The sequence below is a fragment of the Oncorhynchus kisutch genome, linkage group LG4 (assembly GCF_002021735.2).
Source record: "Oncorhynchus kisutch isolate 150728-3 linkage group LG4, Okis_V2, whole genome shotgun sequence".
Classification (NCBI taxonomy): Eukaryota; Metazoa; Chordata; class Actinopteri; order Salmoniformes; family Salmonidae; genus Oncorhynchus; species Oncorhynchus kisutch.
This window is the reverse complement of record NC_034177.2, coordinates 67,583,834-67,605,119: the sequence shown is the minus strand read 5'-3', so window position 1 is coordinate 67,605,119 and position 21,286 is coordinate 67,583,834. Positions and strand designations below refer to the sequence as shown.

At 41.2% G+C, this 21,286-nt stretch overlaps 1 protein-coding gene across 1 annotated transcript; it reads right to left on the bottom strand.

Annotated features, from left to right (window-relative positions):
• Positions 1-59: 59 nt before the first annotated feature.
• On the bottom strand, positions 60-20,226 carry LOC109888781 (synaptic vesicular amine transporter). Its single transcript, XM_020479956.2, has 16 exons — positions 19,643-20,226; positions 19,169-19,341; positions 15,687-16,047; positions 13,668-13,726; positions 13,456-13,539; positions 13,141-13,233; positions 12,951-13,040; positions 12,800-12,843; positions 11,781-11,841; positions 10,594-10,689; positions 9,763-9,841; positions 9,181-9,232; positions 8,611-8,674; positions 8,385-8,504; positions 7,815-7,948; positions 60-3,525 (listed from the first exon to the last, which is right to left on the bottom strand). Exons 1-16 carry the CDS (start codon positions 19,738-19,740, stop codon positions 3,427-3,429), a joined length of 1,707 nt encoding a protein of 568 aa, XP_020335545.2. The 5' UTR covers positions 19,741-20,226; the 3' UTR covers positions 60-3,426.
• Positions 20,227-21,286: the final 1,060 nt, after the last annotated feature.

Here is a 21,286-nt window from a genome sequence, read left to right as displayed (position 1 = left end):
TTTAAAAATGAAAAATAAATGGACATCCAATGCTAACATATTCCATCCAAACACGTTTTCAGAGTATACAACATTTATTTTTGTTTCCCATCCCCACTGAGTATCAACATATGTTACACAATCAGCACACTTTACACGTAAACAACCAGTCCAGATTATAAAATGTCAACATTAGTTTTTTTGTACCAGTTAGTAAGTATTTGATATACACACAAACCAATGACATACATGTCAGAAGGCACACACACCAACATGAGCGCACACACATTTTTGTGCATGTGTGCAATACATTTCGCACCTAAACAAATGACAACAAAATATATTAATCTCCACAATATATAATCAATTATGTAACCTACATGACCCAACAATGTATTGCAAAATAACGACAACCTCTCAGAATAGTAGCCATCTTGACATAAAAATATTTTCATTAAGGGTGCGGCGAATTTAAATATACATTTGAGAAAATAATGAAACTAATATTGACGTTATCAGGTAATTATCTCTGTCAACTCCACCACAGACAATTTTGCTTATATCATTAATATACAATGAAACTCATTCGAGTGTCCATTCAAACAGACCTGCAATCCAGCAAACCCAGGGTTCGGCAAATAACAGTCCATATACTTCAAAATGCTATCTTATTTGACACTTTGAATATGGGTTATTGTGCTTTTCTGTGGCAAGGGCATTAAAGTATTTTCAAAGATTTGTACATATTTCCAGGATATCTAGATGTCAGATTTGCTTGAAGAACCAAATAATGGTTTGTAATAAATGCACTTTACCAAACAATTACATATATATTTGACAGTTATTAGCTGTGCTTTGTAAGCCTGGCTTTTTCTGTTAGATCACCATGATTTTGACAAAAAGCAGAATAGTGGATGAGTCTATTTTCATTTTCTGCTTCAGGACAAATAGGAGAGGGGGTGGGGGAAAGGGGGGGGGCCCTTCATGGCCCTGTGTTGTGGATTAATACTGGTGACTGACTGCACACAAAATTCACTAATGACATGTGCAGGCCAGGGCCCAGTCAGCCATTCAAATCCTCAAACTTAAGTGTGTATGTATACTGAGTATACAAAACATTAAGAACACCTGCTCTTTCTGTGACAGACTGACCAGATGAATCCAGGTGAAAGTTATGATCCCTTATTTATGTCACTTGTTAAATCCACTTCAATCAGTGGAGATGAAGGGGAGGAGACCGGTTCAATAAGGACTCTTTTTAAAATCCTTGAGACATTGATTGTGTAAGTGTACCATTCAGAGGGTGAATGGGCAAGACAAAAGATTTAAGTGACTTTGAACAGGGTATGGTAGTAGGTGCCAGGCACACCAGTTTGTGTCAAGAACTGTAACGCTACTGGGTTTTTCACGCTCAACAGTTTCCATTGTGTATCAAGGATGGCCCACCACCCAAACAACATCCAGCCAACTTGACACAACTGTGGGAAGCATTGGAGTTAACAAGGGCCAGCATCCCTGGGGAAAGCTTTCGACACCTTGTTGAGTCCATGCCCAGACGAATTGAAGCTGTTCTGAGGGCAAAAGGGGAAGATGCAACTCAATATTAGGACGATGTTCCTAATATTTGGTATACTCAGTGTATGTGCATGCACTGCTGGACAATATAATAAACTCTTATTTCATTTTGGAAACAATGTATGCTGTGCTTTCTGTATTGTGTGTTAAACAGCTAGAAAAAGGGTCTACCTTTTGATGACCTGGAAGTGATCAATAAATTCACATATAATAAAGTTAATGCTCTCAAGGGATTAGCTTAACTAAGATTAAAATTGGTAAAAGATTGGGACCTAAAATTTAACCTTAGTGCTTGAAAATACATTGAGTTTCTACTTATTTTAGGGATTAACACTACTGGGAAAGTGTACTTGAAACACAATAATAATCAGTGCATGTATCTTTGATAAAACTTTGAGAGTGTTTTCTTACTACCAGACAACATGACCAAACAGACTGATCACCTTAATATTCTCTCTCTGCTAAACCAACATTAACATACTAGAACTGTCCATGGAGTTAAATGGTGTGGATATCTAGACTCTGATAAAGTGCTTATGGAATTTCTCCTCTCCTTAAGGTGATGTTTAATCAGAGACAACTAACTAAAGCTGTGTCCGTATGTGTTTACTTTTCACCACAGTATATTTTATGGCTTGTCATATCAATAGGGAAAGTTAAAAGAATCTTAGTTACACATCATCTACCTAAACATTGTATTGACACAAACACACTAAGAAAAGCCTATAAGATATATGTTTCATATTTTCTGTAAATGGAGCTGAGGGTAAACAGAAAGATCAAATTCTATTATCTGTATTCAGAAATCACTCAAATATAAGTCTTACTTTTCCACACATTCAAATGGCTCCAAAATGTACAAATAAAAAAAGCAAAAGATGTTTTTGATGAGCTGAGGTATTATTTACAGTGAAAATGTGTTTCCTTAACCATTCTTTTATGTGTAAGGTGAAACTGGGGATGATATTGGAGTGATGCTGTGTTTTTTATGTGGTATAACATGCAAATAGCCATAAGCAGTCAACCCAGGACAACACTGGATTCTGGGGATATAACTTTCTATGACTTCAAAGGTTTCAGTTCAGGTATTTCCTCAATTCGAATGTCAACGTAAAAACATGTTTGTAGGATCAATGAAAAAAAGGCCAATTTCAAGGTAAAATGTAACCCATACATTGTGATTTGCCTTGTCCAAAGCAGTTAACAAATTCTCATTCCAAATGTATTGAGTAACTTGTATAGACTAAATAATACTTTATATCTAAATCATTTACCATCTCATCATAATATAATTATAATCAACAAATAGAATGACAAACACTAAAGCAGTGTTCTCATAGTGCCTTGTTCGAGATGTTGAATCTGATCCAAAGTCAGTTTCTACACAGATAAAAGTAACTCTCTACCCCCATTTGTTTCATATTTCTGTATTAGATATGTTGATGAAGACTGTTAATGGCCAAAAGGTGAATTATTAAGACAGGTTTGTACTTCTTGCTAACCTACAGTACACAATTTGGTGATCTATAAGATCACCATCAGCTGAACTATCCAGTAAATATGGCTCACAACATTCTACTATTACGGCCTATGAAAACCCTGTTTTGACACGTGTTCCACTTCCATTGGATAAGGCTGTTGGCTAAAAATAAACACAAGCAACGTGCTTGTGACCACAGGGGGATGAGAACAACTTTGGTTTGCTCCAGTCGTACGATCACAATGACATAGAACAGTGAAGACCGACCGCACGGAGGACATTCACATCGAAACAGCTTTGCTGTTTTTTTTTTGTATTTTCAATTTTTATCTCTGTTTTTGTACAACAAAATAGATCCTCTGGAAGGTAACATACCTGTCTGGTGTCCATTACTACTCATCATACTCTGTCTCCATCTCTTCGTACTCTGTGTTCCCTTGTGTTGAGTATGATCGGGTCTTCATTGCGCAGTTGGAGTCCATCAAGATGGCCTGAGAAGAAAACAATTGTCTAGAGTCAGAGTACAACCCAAAAAATGGACCATAAATGGAAAAAGAGAATAAAATGGTAACCAATAATTTGTTATCAAGGTATAAAAAAAGTATCAGAGGCGAAAGATGTCTTGTTTGAAAACAAAGAGCATTGTACTGTGGTTGTATCGTATACAGTCATGTAGCTTTGAAGGAAGACAACTACCTAGGCCAATTTATTAGTCTGCCTCGAGAGGTATAATTCTTTGAACCTTTGTCACAATATCTAGTTACAGAGACACCCATGTGCAATTTATAAAAGCTTTTCAAACTATGTAGATTCACCACCACCATCTACCCCCAAAATGTGCAACCAAAGGGGAAACTACCCTGAGTGTACAAAACATCTTCTGAATATTGATTTGCACCACCCCCTTTTGCCCTCAGAACAGCCTCAATTCATTGGGCCAAGGCGTTGAAAGTGTTCCACCTATCCCTCCACCATGTGTACAATCTATCCACCTATCCCTCCACCATGTGTACAATCTATCCACCTATCCCTCCACCATGTGTACAATCTATCCACCTATCCCTCCACCATGTGTACAATCTATCCACCTATCCCTCCACCATGTGTACAATCTATCCACCTATCCCTCCACCATGTGTACAATCTATCTACCTATCCCTCCACCATGTGTACAATCTATCCACCTATCCCTCCACCATGTGTACAATCTATCCACCTATCCCTCCACCATGTGTACAATCTATCTACCTATCCCTCCACCATGTCCAGAATCTATCCACCTATCCCTCCACCATGTCCACAATCTATCTACCTATCCCTCCACCATGTCCACAATCTATCCACCTATCCCTCCACCATGTCCACAATCTATCCACCTATCCCTCCACCATGTGTACAATCTATCTACCTATCCCTCCACCATGTGTACAATCTATCCACCTATCCCTCCACCATGTGTACAATCTATCTACCTATCCCTCCACCATGTCCACAATCTATCCACCTATCCTTCCACCATGTGTACAATCTATCCACCTATCCCTCCACAATGTGCACAAATAAGCTATCCTCTTCTACCTGCCCATACATACTGTAGCTTACTCATACTCTAAACCAGGGGTCTCCAAACTTTTCTAGCGAGAGCTACTTTAGAAAAATCAAACATAGAGAGCAAGTAATGTATTTTTAATAAACAACTCTAAGGGGGGCCCTTTAAAATCAGTGATTCTTTTCCTGACATATTATGTTTTATATTATCCCAAATTATTTTTTCTCAGTTAAAATGTTCCTGGTTTTCCATTTTTTTGTTTTTCATATTCAAAATTACAATTGTTCCTGGAGAAACAATAAAATGGGATGTTCTGAGTCCATGTCAATGCTTAAATCACATCAGTAAACCTTTTTTGGGGGGGGGAGGTCTGGAAGAAAACTAGTACATTTGGATTTTGTAATTCCCCTTTCATTGAGCATCTGGCCTTTTAAAACCCCAGCGTCCATCCGTAAATCTAATTTGCATAATCAAATAATCCCCATAAAATTGCATCTGTTCTAAAATAGAGACATCAGAGTTTTGGCATTGGATGAGTGTCAGTCTACTCCATCAGCCTATGTAACACTTCCGCACCTGCAGAGAAAGGTGACAGAGCTAGAGCAGTGTTTGTCATATCATGAGACATCACAAAATCGTTTGTAGCGTTTTGCTCTACTCCATTTTGCTCTACTACCCCCACAAGCATCTTGGGACTCGTCTGAAGTCGTTACAGCTGATCTGCCAATTTCTGTCTGTAGTGTCCGGACACTTCGGACTAGACACTAATATGACCCCTCTGCGTCAAGGTGAGACTCTTACAAACACGTACGTTTTGCTCTAGGACACCCACAGGCCTCACAAGACTCGTCTGAAGGTCGCCCGGGACCAGTCGGAAAAATGTATGAAAGACACCTGCTCATCGAACATCTCATTCCAATATTATGAGCGTTAATATGAAGTTGGTCCTCCCTTTGCTGTTATAACAGCCTCCACTCTTCTGGGAAGGCTTTCCACTAGATGCTGGAACATTGCTGCGGGGACTTGTTTCCAATCAGTCACAAGAGCATTAGTGAGGTCGGGCACTGATGTTGGGCGATTCGGCCTGGCTCACACGTCGGCGTCCCAATTCATCCCAAAGGTGCTCGATGGGGTTGATGTCAGGGCTCTGTGCAGGCCAGTCACGTTTTTACACACCGATCTCGACAAACCATTTCTGTATGGACCTCGCTTTGTGCACAGGGGCATTGTCATTCTGAAACAGGAAAGGGCCTTCCCCAAACTGTTGCCACAAAGTTGGCAGCACAGAACTGTGATGCTGTACCACTAAGATTTTCCTTCACTGAACTAAGTGGCCTAGCCCGAACCATGAAAAACTGTCCCAGACCATTATTCCACCAAACTTTACTGTTATCTGCCAAACTCCAGATTCGTCTGTCAGATGTTGAAGCATGATTCATCACTCCAGAGAACTCGTTTCCATTGTTCTAGAGTCCAATTGCGGCGAGCTTTACACCACTCCACCTCACGCTTGGCATTGTGCATGGTGGTCTTAGGCTTGTGTGCAGCTGCTTGGCCATGGAAACCCACTTCATGAATCTCCCGATGAACAGTTCTTGTGCTGACGTTGCTTCAAGAGGTGGTTTGGAACTCTGTACTAAGTCTTGCAACTGAGGACAGACGATTTTTACGTGCTATGCGCTTCAGCACTCGGTGGTCTTGTTCTGGGAGCTGTTCTGTGAGCTTGTGTGGCCTACCACTTCACGGCTGAGCTGTTGCTCCTAGACATTTCCACTTCACAATAACAGCACTTACAGTTGTCTGAGGCAGCTCTTGCAGGGCAGAAACTTGACGAACTGACTTGTTGGAAAAGTGGCACGTTGAAAGTCACTGAGCTCTTCAGTATGGGCCATTCTACTGCCAATGTGTGTCTATGGAGATAGCATGGATTATTGCATGGCTGCTGTGTGCTCATTTTTAAACACCTGCAACAGTGGCTGTGGCTGAAATAGCTGAATTCACTAATTTGAAGGTGTGTCCACATACTTTTGGCCCTGTAGTGTATATGGAGTCTGTAGGTGACAAAAATAAGGGGTTAAATATTTTTTTCTTTTTTATATCCTGATCTTTCTTACATCTGTCAGATATAGGATAGACTCTTCATGTTGTTCCATGTAGATCAAACCCCAGGCTGTAGTGACGCTGCCACACTGTGATGCAGTGCCTTAGACCACTGTGCCACTCGAGAGGCCTCAAATCATTTCCCCATATATTTTTGGGGTACTTCAACGGTTCTTAGAATTCTAAATCAAATAGAAAAATGATCATTGGTATGACCTTCTTAAAACAATTCCATACAGCTTAGTAGTACCCCCCCCCTACCCTCCTTCTGTACTGCTGCTGCTCACTTCATGGCAAAGTTTGCAAATAACAAATAATATACTTACTCATGATTTACTTCTGCCAGGTAAGCCTACTTTGCAGTTAACATTTAATTCAGAAGGTTTTCTGTCCACCCACAATTGGGTTATCACATCAACTGGCTACACACTTAGGGGTGATAGACAAACGCGTTCACCCCACAGACAGACAGGGGCAATATTGCTGGAAATTAATTGGCTGATAATATGTTAGGTTTGGCTTTTTAGGCCATAGTGGCTAACCAGGTGTGGGATAATGTCAATGTTGCATTGATTAGATAGTCGCTAGGAGATATTTGTGAGATTTGTTTATGACAATTTGCGGTGGAACGTGAAAATTGCATGTACTTTCAGAATTGTTTGGCGAGCTACTCATTGGTGGGCTGTGACCAGTAGCTCGCGATCGACCTGCTGGAGACCCCCACTCTAAACCAATTCAGTCTAGAGAAGAAAAACCGGGTGGAAGCTGGGGTGGGGGTGGCCAACAGCAGTAGAATGCATTACACAGCAACGGTGAGACTTGAACAGGCCAACTTAAATAGACAGCCAAATCTAAGAAGGCAAGTGTGTCTTGATCAGAACTCGAGTCTCGAGTTCCTCTCTCTCTGTTTCTCCTGGTTCTATTGCCTGTAAAAGACGGCAGTAGTTTGAGCCTGTGGGTATGGCAGTTCTCTCTGCATCAGACGCAGCTTTACAAGTCATTCGCATTCAAATGCATACCTCTGCTGATGTGTGTGTAGTAGGTTTGCCCGTGTGTGTGTGTGTGTGTGCGAGCTTGTGTGTGTGCATGTGTGTGCGCTTGTGCGTGTGTACGAGGTGTTCAGTGTCTCACCATTTTCTCCTCCCTCCCAGGAGGACTCCTGAGGAAGTAACAGAGGGGAGCGAAGAGGATGTCCACGACGCCAATGATGGTCATGAGCCAGGAGAACCCAATGCTCTTCGCTATGGCGCCCCCAGCGGACGGACCTTCATCAGCAAAGGAAGGCTAATGAGCTTATAGAGGAGTTGAATATAGAGGCCTTATTTTCCCCATTTTGACATATCATGATAACTATCCCCATGACGGCAAATCTGCGAACTCTTACTATGCCACACCTTAAAAACATACATAAGAATGCACGGTACAAAATCAGAGAATATAAAAATATGGACTACAACTTGGCAGTTTAAAATCGTTACTTTAAATATGTGTACTTAAGTAAGTGGGTCCTGTGGGTGGGATGGGGAGGGGGTTGGGGGGGATAAATGTGTATTTGAGTAATGTCTTTTGGTTTGTGCATTTTTTTTTGTCTTGTCAACCCCAAAATTAAAAACGGATCATAAAAAAAATGAAATAATGTGTGACAGAAATGTTTAAAAGACTATGCTACTTGACTGGGTTATTTTCAAGCATCTGAGTTACCTAAAGCAAAGCCCATGCAGAATGCCACATCAGCAATGGCGTACACAGTGCCATAGACTGACACGTGTCTCAGGTCCACTAAGTAGCCCATGATTGGCATCATAGAGGAATCCACCATGCCTGACAAGAGACAAAACAGTGAGAATACAGTAGTATCTGTTACAAACCAGATGCTAGTTTCATCATTTGCGGTTTTCCTGTACAGTGTGAAAACAAACTGACTTACCAATTGCAAAACCAACACCGAAATTCGGAAGTATTAGTCCGTAGATGTCCTTAGCAAAAGGAACCTGTGACACAGAACATAGTCAAGGTAAAGAGTGGAACAGGGGTTTCATTGATCAAATGTTTACAGTGTTATCCAGAATACCATTCTTTATGTGGGACTCAAAGATATTTGTTCTCCCACACACAAACACAACTGCATAAGGCACTACAATGAAAATGGAATTGTCTGTTTCCAGAGAATCGTCTGTTTGCCGGTTGACTTCTGAGCGAACTCCCCTTCCCTAGACTCAGAATGTGATTTGGAGACTAATGAGATATAGTAGGACATTAGGACAATGGGACTGTTCCAATATTTTGAAAATGCATCATTACTTACTTAATTACTGCATCATTACTACTTCTATGTAATTCCTGTAAAACCCTAGCTTTCACCTATACCCATAGTATTACACAAACAATCTTTAGATGGATCCCCTAATACTGACGATACCATGCCAAACAGGTAAGGTAAGCACCATGTTGAGCTGGATGCTAAATTCTAGCTGAGGAAGATGTGTCTAGTACTCACACAGAGGATGCTAACCCCCACTAGGACCATCCCGATGAGAGCGCACAGCCATCTGGGAAAGGAAGAAAGAGCAGTTCAGCGTCTGCCAATGACAACAGTCAACGTCCCTCTCCCCTCCCTCCACCGTTGTTTTGTACCGCAAGGCCACAAAATCTGATTTACTCTAATATTAAACTTTAAATATATGAATAGAGGAAGTAAATGGATCACAATCTGTTTTCTTTGAGTCAGGATTTGGACATTTTATGAAACAAATAGGAGTTGCTTTATTTAAACTTTCTAAAATAATACTGCTATGGCTACAGGAAACATTTGAGTCCTGAAATACATTTATTTTCATAAAGTGTGAGTTAAAAATAGAATGATTCATATGTGACAGATCGCACACTTGATCAACTGTGGCAAACAAACAAACATTAGCCAAGAGGTCATAAACTCATTGTCACACTGAGACTTCAATAAACAGCAAATACCCAACCTGCCAGAGAAATCTCATTCAGAGTTGCTCAATAGTACAGGAAACAGATACCAACGCGGGAGAAGATAAGGAGACGGAAAAACGGGAGTAATTTCCCTCCCTACCTCCCCATCTTGTGTGCGAGGACGCCAAAGATGTTGGTTCCAATAAGGTAAGAGATGCTGGCTGGCACGAAGGCAATGCCTAGCAGAGAGAAAGAGAGAGAGGGAGAGAGAGAGAGAGAGAGAGAAAGAGAGAGCAAGATTGAGAGAGAGAGAGAGAGAGAGAGAGAGAGAGAGAGAGAGAGGGAGAGGGCAGGGTTCAGAGAGGAGAGAGCAGGGTAAAGAGAGAGTGCAGAGTACAGAGAGAAGAGGGGAGAGAGAGGGGAGAGAGAGAGATAGAGAGAGGAGAAACAGAGAGCAAAGTGGAGAGAGAGAGAGAGCAGGGTAGAGAGAGGAACAAGAGAGAGAGCGCGAGAGAGAGAGAGAGAGAGAGCAGGGTAGCGAGAGAGGCCCAGATAAGCATCCACATTATCAGCCTTCATCATAGGGCTCCAGCACATCTCCTAGACACAGTAATGAACACTCCCGCTCTACACTCGCCCTCAAATGACACCCTAATATCCTGCCCTGTCCCCCCATCTTCCTCCAGACCCTCTCTCATCCCCTTTTATCTGTGCGAGTCCTCACAGGCAACGCCACTAATAAAATAAGTAATAATGACAGAAAAGAAAAAGAGTGATTTGGTTTCAATGGGAGATCCAATGAGATTTTCAATGTTCACCTGCATACTGTTTGAAGTCATTGCAAGTCTACAGTTATAATCCAAACCTTGAGTTGAAATGAGGACCTTGATTCTAAGTACATTCAGCGGGCAGAATGGTTTCATGAGCAGCATTGTCAATAGGGGAAACAGGGTTGTCAAGAGGGACAAAAAGGAAAATAAATGTAAAATACCTAGCTGCCATTTTCTTGGACACATGGTCTCCATCATCCAAATAGGCAACGCTGGTTCTAACATGGCGATGGCCATGTTCGCAAAACAAATGGATCCTGAAAAAGAGAATGTGATTGGGGATAAGTGGACCCTGGGCCTATTATTCTCCATCTTCACACGTTTTGTGTGTCTCTATCAACCCCCCCCCCCCCACCCACCCACCCCCCGTTCCTGCAGCCTCAGACATAATATCAAGTATTAGTCCACCCTTGCCAAAGGACCTGGTAATTGAAGTGGTGGGGAGGCTCACTGACACATAAATGCATTTTCCCCCAGTACTTCAGTCTCACACATACTCCAACACACACAAGCAAGCACGCACACACACATACAGTCACAGACCACACACATGCACGCACGTGCACATGCATGCACAAGCACACATGCACCAATGCATGTGTGAATGCACACACGAATGCAGGGATGCTCACACTCACTCACTCACTCACTCTATTCTAATGGAGAGATGACCCCATCTAACATGCTGCGCTCACTCCCTCTCAACACTCTCCCTGACAATAATACTGTGTTTCCCTGGCTCAGGGCACAAATTCAACCACTGAAATAGAATTTGATGGAACATCTGAATCAATTCTTCTTACACCTCTTTGCTCCCACCTCTTTGCTCCCACCTCTTTGCTTCCACCTCTTTCCTCCCACCTCTTTGCTTCCACCTCTTTGCTCCCATCTCTTTGCTCCCACCTCTTTGCTCCCACCTCTTTGCTTCCACCTCTTTCCTCCCACCTCTTTGCTTCCACCTCTTTGCTCCCACCTCTTTGCTCCCACCTCTTTGCTTCCACCTCTTTCCTCCCACCTCTTTGCTTCCACCTCTTTGCTCCCATCTCTTTGCTCCCACCTCTTTGCTCCCACCTCTTTGCTTCCACCTCTTTCCTCCCACCTCTTTGCTTCCACCTCTTTGCTCCCACCTCTTTGCTCCCACCTCTTTGCTTCCACCTCTTTGCTCCCACCTCTTTGCTTCCACCTCTTTGCTCCCACCTCTTTGCTTCCACCTCTTTGCTCCCACCTCTTTGCTTCCACCTCTTTGCTTCCACCTCTTTGCTTAGTGTGACTGAAATGGGAAATGGCACAGCAGGTGCCTCAGAATAAAGCAATAATATTCCAGTATTAATAAGTGACGCGTTCTTACCTGCAGCAATGAGTATGTATGGATCTTTCATAAGACTCCATAGCGAAGACCCTTTCTGGCTCTGTAGAGAGAAAAGGGACAGGAAATGTAGAGCTAAACAGAGAGCCATGAGTTTCATGTCAAAACAGATTAATGCAAAAAAGGCAGCCAAAATATGATCTACGGTACGTAATTACTACCGCGCTTTTACATCATTCCACAACGATGTTTAGTTACTATCTGTGCTTATGTCAAACTGGAACACAATTCTCCCTCTCTATTCTGAGGATCCCTGCTCTTACAGTAGCGAATAGAAAGTGTCCACACATAGCCAATGAGTTTACAAAAGACTGGCACAGTGTTGACAACAACCCGTTATCAGTCCCTCTGACACCGTCTCTCAGCTTAATGACAGATATGTACTAATTGTGAGGATTATGTCATGACCCAGACCCATTCCACTTTCCCCTTTTTAATATTCTTCAAGACATCAATATCAAACAAAAAACGATTTCAAACATAAACAACCTTCCCCTATCATCCACAACTAAACAACGTCTAAGCGCCATTGGTCTGACAATCACAGCCACCATCTAGCGCCCTGATTCAGTCTCTGTCTTCTTGGTATCCGTGGTGACTGATACACATCACCCCCATAGACCAAAGTCATAGGGACTGTGATAGGAATCTCTATCACAGGCACACATCTCCTCTAACTGGAATGGTAACCCATCATACCAGAGACCCACACATTTAGTGGTTTAAATTCAGACTGTTTTTTTGGTTGTTTTTACTCAGACACCCACGACCCATTTAAAACCTCCCGTTGCGAGTAGCGACCCCGGCTTGAGTATCACTGGTGAAAAGGGCTTTAATCATCTGGGAAAACGCTGTTTGAATCCAATCCCAATCAGATCACATATAATACACTATTGATTTCACAGTGATCTGGTGATTGTGAACACATTCCAGCACAATTCCAATGAATTTACATCAATAATCCTAAAAAAGAGCTGTCAAATCGATAGCCATACACTCACCTCTGGTTCCACCTTTGAGGGCTGGAGAATGAACAGTTGCAGTGCTGTCGGGAGACAGAGTCTGAACTTAGTTAGCATCCCTAACATGTAACTTCTGATTGGAGAAAAAAGAATGTCTGCTTCATGATAGAGAGAAACATGGCCACATTACCTCCATCCAGCACAGCCAGAACAGCCAGAATGAGGAAAGGTGCCGTTTTCCCCACAAACTCATACATGACACTGCCAAATGGTGGGCCCACTGCGTGGAAGAAAGTAAAGACGGTCAATGGTTTTGGCCAAACATAGCCTGTTACTGTAGTCTACAAAGAGCTCAAATGCATCATGAATTGTGTACATACCCAGCACACCCATGGCGAGACCACCGAGGGCTATCCCAATGGCATTTCCCCTCTCCTCATCATCTGTGTACACACTGGCAAGCATCCCCATCCCTAGAAGAAGAACAGGACATGTAGCTACCCACTGGGCACAGACATCTAGTTTTGATAAATGATTGTTCAACTTGAGAGACATAAAGATGCATAACAAGGTAGGCCCACAGTAATGAAAATGTGAAGTTTCTGGAGAAACTGGATGTTCTTGCGCAGCTGTCTCAAAGTGAAGCTAATCCTGAAAGCGTCCATAAATGTCAGGGGTAATGCCAAGGACCTTACCAGCCACAGAGGAGCAGGAGGAACCCACACCCTGCATGGATCTGGCCAGAAACAGCAGAGTGTAGCTCGATGAGAAGGCGAACACTTAACAACAACGACGACAATAGAAATTCAGACAAAAGAAAACATCAATCATGAAAAAACATTGAAACACTGTGTGAGATCTGAAAACAGGTGTGGATGTGACGGGTGTGGATGTGGGTAATACTTACTGATGGTTGACAGGAACATAATACAGAACCCGGCAAACATGGGGATCTGGTATCCTATTCTGTAGGCACATAGAGACATCCCTTCTCAATACTGTTCTATGTAATACAATACAATATAAAACAAGACAACAATAACTACAGCTCATCTAACACTCGGCAGTCTAGTTGCAGCAGTCGGGCAGAAATACTCTGGCCCTGTACACACTCAGGTCAGGTTGTACAACTGATGTACAATGCGTTTGCCACAATGGTTGTGATACAACTGATATTTGTGTGATGCACAACTGAGAGTTGGTCTCCACAGAAATGTTTACACAACCGTTGTGTGGTGTCAATGCCTTGTAATTATTTTTTGTGCAGGAAAAACTCTGTTGTATCACAATAAATTGCACATCAGTTGTTATACAACTTGAGTGTGTACTGCTGGCCTTGTTCCATGTAACTGACATGCATGACTTGCCTTGTGTTGTCCTTATCCAAGCCGAAGGTGACTAAGGGGAAATAATAGGATTCTATTGTTTGCTTCAATTACAGCATATTGTGGTGCCCAGTTGAGACGGTAAGTACTAGCCTTGATGCATTTGCCAATACTGAGCAGAGAGCACTGCTAGAGCTCACATCTTGACTGATTTCATACTTTACCCATGGGCGCATTCCATAAGAAAATACCTCACAGTAATGTTTCTGACACCTTGGTCTTTGTGTGCTGACATACAGGTATGTCTATAAAATACTTGTTCTAGACTATAATTGATATTGAGCAATATTTGAACACAGTAAGTAGTTCAAAACAATAACTACAAGTGCTTGTAAAGCCCTACAGGCAGGGATCCTTACTGAATGCATGCTGCATGCATGCAGGGAAGCATAAATCCAACACAAATCACAAAACAGGAATTTATCTACATGGGAGCAGGATGGATTAGATCTAACTTACATAACAATTAGTCTCAAAATAGCAATATAATGTAATATAATGTATATAAATGTTATCAGTTTTTGATTTTCCTCCCTGTCACTTGAAAATAGTCTGTTACTGATCTTTCTTTCCATGAATACTGTGATTTGACTTAAATAAATAGATAAATATTATTAAATAATGACCTTTGACTGAGTACCCAAACTCAGGAGAAGCTTAGTCACCATTCAGCTCTGGGCTAGCAGGAAGCCACTGTGACCTGGCAGGCACCCACACTGCATGGGGCTATGCACTGAACTGGGAAGATACAAACACTGGTCCAGCTTGCCTGCCTGCTGTCATATCATTTTAGTGTAATTCAAAACTACTTGTTTTAATTATTAGTCAAATCAAGTCATAACTGTATGAAACAACCACTTTATACTCCCGGGTGGCGCAGCGATCTAAGGCACTGCATCTCAGTGCTAGAGGTGTCACTACAGACCCTGGTTTGATCCCGGGCTGTATCACAACCGGCTGTGATCAGGAGTCCCGTAGGGTGGCGTATAATTGGCCCAGCGTCATCCGGGTTAGGCGACGGTTAAGCCGTCATTGTAAATAAGAATTTGTTCTTAACTGACTTGCCTAGTTAAATAAATAAAGGTTAAATTAAAATAAATGAGTGCCAGCAGTGAATCATTTTAAATGCTAAAACCTTTACATTTTTGTCATTTAGCAGACGCTCTTATCCAGAGCAACTTACAGGAGTAATTAGGGTTAAGTGACTTGCTCTAGGGCACACTGACAGATTTTTCACCTAGTCAGCATGGGCATTCAAACTACCAACATTTGCTTACTGGCCCAATGCACTGAACTGCTAGGCTACCTGGCGCCGCTCTTCATAAACAAGAGAAACATAAATAGACAGGTCTTATGAAACCTGAATTATATGACTATACAGCTAAGCTAGTTGCCATGCAAACCATTTCACAGCTGGCATTCAATTTAAGATAATCTAGAAATAAGCATAAAACTATTGAATTTGAAAAAGAGTGAGTAACAGAAAACACACCAGTGTGGACATGGGGAAATGTGACGGTTAAAAGCTTTCATTCACCCACCTGTTGGTGAGAGGCCCAATGAAGGGGTTGGTGATGAGCTGTACAGTGGCCTTGGAGGCAAAGAGTAGTCCCACTTTCACATTCTCATTGAGCAGCTGGTCGTCTGCTTTGGGGCAGTCGGGCTGTGTGGAGTTGTGGGGTGTGAGAGCCGAGGTGGAAGAAGAGACCCCCTGCGTCTGACCCAAGGGTATGGGTGTGGAGTCCATTGGGTCTCCGCTGGTTACCCTGACAGAGTTGTCATAGAGGGACACGATGGTCTGGAAGGTTCCAGAAGGGGTGTGTGGGGAGGCCGTAGTGTGATTCTTGGCCATGTTGGCTGCTGCATCATCAATTGTGTATAGGTAGCTAGGGATGATGGGGACTACCAAGAAGAAAGGATCAGAAAAAGAGATGAGGGGGGGGGGAAAGGTTCTATCTATATTCTGATATAACTTCTCTCCAATAGACCCACCCACAATTTGAACACCGTCTGTCGGGAATATAATTAAGAAATGATTTCGTATTTATTTGATTTGTGTAGCGGATGGGACATTAGGACACACACTACATTTGTTTCAAAGTTTAAGAATAGACTGATTGGATTTCACTAATTTAGCTATAAATATGGCAGATAACACAATAATTTCCCCCATGAAGATGGTTTTAACCTATTACTTTCATATTATTATGTTATTATCATGTTTTTATCATATTGTAACGATATGATTATTAGGAGGTCATGACCGTCCCAATATTTGAAACATGACAATTTGACCCCCCCAATAATATACCATGATCAGTTTAATTGTTTGGATAAAAAACTCCCAATCTAAAGCACCTGGCTTTATGTGGTTTTGCACCAGAGTGCCCCTCTGCAGTAACTGTTCAGCAGCCTGCACTAACCGCTCTCTCTCTCTTTCTCTTTGTATACATGTTTCGAAAGTTTAAAATTTGTAAAACTTCATGAACATTTCATAGATGTATCCCTATGTTGTTGTGTAACTAGCAAACTAATGGTGATGAGATAATAGTGTGTAAAAATAGTTTTTTACAAGTTATACGGATGCATGCAATGTTAGGTTGGCTATTGTAGCTAGGCTAACATAAGCTAAATTAACTAGCTAAGCTAGCACAGTATCTGGATCTTTTCAACTGCAGTTTCTGATGAGCAGCACTCAGTAAGTCAGTGTTCACCTTTGTGAAAAAGTAGATAGTGCCTTTAATGGAGGTGCCAAAACCAAAGTGGATAAAAGTGCTGTACATTCGTTTATTTTTGGGAGTGCAAAAGACTATGTAAATGAATAAATGTCGACATAGCTAGCTAGCTAACTACACTGTACAATTCCTAATAGACTGGTGCCCAAGTGCTATAACAAATGTTGTTGCCCACATTCTGATTTAATTTGGTTGTCATTGCAGGGGTCAGAGACAGGTAGTATAGAGAGAGGGGGAGAGAGAGCACCGCCCATGTTGAGGCAGGGAGAGGAAGAACAGGTCATCAGATTGAACCATGTTGATGTCTGTCATATCCACCTGGAAAAGCTGGGTACCATAGATAGGAAAACAATCGCCCATAATTGTATTGCGTGCAGTGACATGCATAAAAAGGTATTTGGTGCATTTCAGTGAATTGAGACTAAAGATCTGACTCCTCTCTGTACCACTATATGCCCACCTTTGTATAAGGTTGCAACCGGTTATTGACTGTTTTTGAATGTGTTTGTTTTTTACCAGATGCTGAATGACAATGAGTTGTTGCTATGTATTTTTGAAGCCTATTGCTTGAGCATGAGGCCATACTGATTGGGATATTTTGAAGTCTATTTCCTGAGCATGATGGCATACTCATTCATTTATTTTGAAGTCTATTGCTATAGCATTTGATTCCTTATTGAGGAGTTATATTTTGACTGTCACTGAATTATTGTATGAAATAATATTGCAATAAAATAGTGTAACCAAGTGAGACGTTTCTGTATTCAGATGGCCTCGACTCGTTTTAAGTGAATTCAGTATGGGAAATGAGTTATTCAAGACCATGTACTAGCCAACCGTGGTGAAGGTTACACAAATAGATTCATGGGTTTTACATTTAAATGTAGTTAAAGAAGGGTTGTGGTGGTGACTTTATGAACTGTTAAGAGTAACAACACAGTTAAAAGTAATATTGGTATTTCAGTTTGATTGATGTATATTGACCAAATTATCAGGACATTTTTGGATGTATTTTCCCTAAGAAATTGACGAGAAACAACCCTTTCACTGCTATGTTTTATATCTTGAGGGGCATTCCCCCAGACCCACCTTGAGGGGTGTTGCCACCGGAACCCATTGACCTAATATGCAACACAAAGTTATGCCCTTGCTGTATATAGATTAGCCTCCAATCACATATAGGCATATACGGCTAGCTACTCTAGAGTGATTTCTGACTGACATATTCTGACATTCTTCCAATGCGCACCTGTATCCAGTGCTCAATGGACATGTCCGGGAGACCTGACCAGCGTTGAGGGTGTAATCTCGCGCGAAATAACAGCATTTACGCACACATATTTGTCATCTATAATCTATCGGATACGACTGGGAGATCCATTGGCAATGGCAGTTTTGATGCTTTCAGGTAAATCAAGTGAACTAGGGACATTGGAACCAAAAACATATCTGTAGCGGGTACACCATCCCGGTCCACCAGATTTGATTTAATAATTACTCTGTACTTGGCTTCGTGAAAGGCAATATACATTATGTTAAATTATGAACAATTAATCTCCTTGTGAAGCTTTACACTATAGGCTACAGCGTTTGAAAATTCCCTAAGGTTGTAAGCAATTTGACGCAATCTGATAACATGACTAATCATAATGGACAGATTAAACGTTTAAGGAACAACATTGTTGCACATTGGCCGCCTACTAATATGTTATTATGGGTATAATACCATTTTAATTCAGAATATATTTGATTTATGAAATATTTGAATCATTCATTCTTACTCATTGTCATATCTAATATTGGATATCGGATGACAAACCAATCAATGTCTATCTTATTTGAATTAAATTAAATGATATGACCAGGTCTATGCAAAGGTAAGAACTGAAGTAGCTAGTGTCTAATTTCGTATATTATTACAAAGCTTCAGGCAAGGCTAAATTATGAGCAAATCATAGGCTTTAGACTAGCCTAGTTTATTATTTTTATTATTGGAAAGCAATAGCCAGGACGCTGACATGAATAACTTTTGTTCCACACCCAAACATTTTTTTTGAACTACTCGAAACAAAGAGGAGAATACTACCTTCTTAAAATGGAAATAACAAAACATTGCATGGTTCAAAATAATATCTGTTATGTGTCCAAATTGTTGATGGGTTATTTAGGCTAGCAACGGACTCGAATTGGTTTTAGAAATGCATTTTTATGCGAACTTCAACGGGTGAAATAACATTTGACGCAACAGGTAAGCAGTGTGAAAATACTTTATCCAAAGTTGAACCTACCGACCACCGTTAGAAGCATATTATCCAGCAGCAAGGCGATGAAAACGATGACCAGGATCAACTTCCTCGATTGTCTTTCCTCTCTCATCCATGACAATAAATTGAATTCTCTCAGTGTGTCTAATCTTCCCATTTTTAGTGTCCACAAAGGAGCAAGTGAAAAAATATTCGGTCTGAAAAGAACAAACGTTATGGACACCAGAGAGTGACAGTCTGGAAACCAAAAATGTAGGCTACTATAGTATAGAAGCCTAATTGCAAATTACGCACATTAAAATGTCAAATAAATACATGTTAAGTTTGTATAAATTGTATAGATTTCACACAAGGCAATGTAAAATGCTCTTATACAGAGTGGCGTAAACTAAAATACATTGCTTATGTGCCAGTGGAATAAAGTAGAAATTGGGACATCTGCTTCAAAAGATCGTGACCTGAAATGTGTTAAAAGTGCCATAATGGTTGAAATCTTACCTTAGATGCACATTAGCAAAAATCCCTTTGCGGCCGCAAATCCGAAAGGAACGATAGATGCGGGGCGTTTTAGTTACTTGAATGCTCCTTGACGTCATGCAACCTTTATCGTGAACATCCTCACATACAGCATCACAGTGAGGGATACGCACAAGCAAATAACATTGAAGACAAAGTCGAAATCGTGAGACAATGTGGTAGCCGGGGTTTTGATGATGTGCATACTATGAAATTAACAAAATTGCATGTTACTTAAAGTTTTTAGTTACTTACACTGCTGAGGGATATCATTATCATTTTGAAACCGACTACAGTTTATCAGAGTAACAGTATGATACTGACAATCTAGAATTTTGTTGACTATGTAAGTCAAATGCGGTTAATTCATTATCATACAAAAGCAATAGCCTATATGTGTGCAATAGGTGTGTGCGTGTGTGTGTGTGTGTGTGTGCGTGTGCGTGCGTGTGCGTGTGCTTGCTAGCACGCGAGCAATGTGGAACACGCTTAAAATATATTTCGCATGGGGCTGCGAACCAAAAGCTGTAGCAAGAACACACACTTGTAACTTCCCATGTTTCAATACAGCGACAGGATCTCTACAATGTTATATAGATGCCACAAAACCTGTCAGGCCAACCGTCAACCCTCACAAAGTCTGTCAGACCCCGTTTTTATACGGTTGACCACCCCTGCCTCATCAAAAATCACTCTTTATCAACCATGTGACTTGACCCCCTGAGCGTTCGCTCTCTGCGTTTATCAGAGACCCTCATCTTCCTATATTTGTATGCAAGATCAGTGCAGAATCATCTCTCAATGATTAAACTCAGTCTATTTTGAAAAGGACTCATCATTATGAATGCTTTTGAGCACTTCATTGCAGTAAAGGGTGGCAATGGCACCACCTTGTGTTTTATGCTGTCTGTTGCATCTTCATGAGACAATGCAAAACGAACACTAGCAGACCTATGTGTTGGCATAAACGGGGAACAACCTATCTTTGCATTTCCACCTCTGTGGAGATTTAAAGATGCGGCTGTAATCTGTCTAGACTTCACGCGACTGAAAGTGTAATTGCATTGCATTTTTAGGCCCTGGATTTATCCACCACATTCATCCAGTTAAACTGAAGCAAATCTTAACCATATTGACATATTCAAACTCCCACCAGTTTCATCCACATCTAAAGGATCACCAAGTCAGGATGTTGTCCAAGATGACTTGTATTATAAAGATTTTTTTTAAATGACCATCACGTTTCACCCACTCAATTACATAATCCTACAACCATTGTAGCCTATTTACTCCCTTGACTGACCTATGAGATCTCCAGCTCATTGAGTAACCATAGCCTCCTGCCCCTTCGATTACATAGCCAACACAAGTTTACCAAGAACACCTTTTCTCAACCGTAAGTGAATTTGTACCTTTGTTTTTTTGTGATTTATTAGTATGTTGTTGCTGTAGGAGTAGATCCAACTATTTTATCTATTGGTTACCTCAACATGTAATGACACAGCTTTCCTGAAATGTAGTTGGCCTGTGCTGTTGCTACTGGGGTTTTATGTGAAGTGGTATGTTGGTTGTGGTCTCTTGTGATTGGCCATTGACAACAAACCTCCCTTTACAACATTGTTCCTC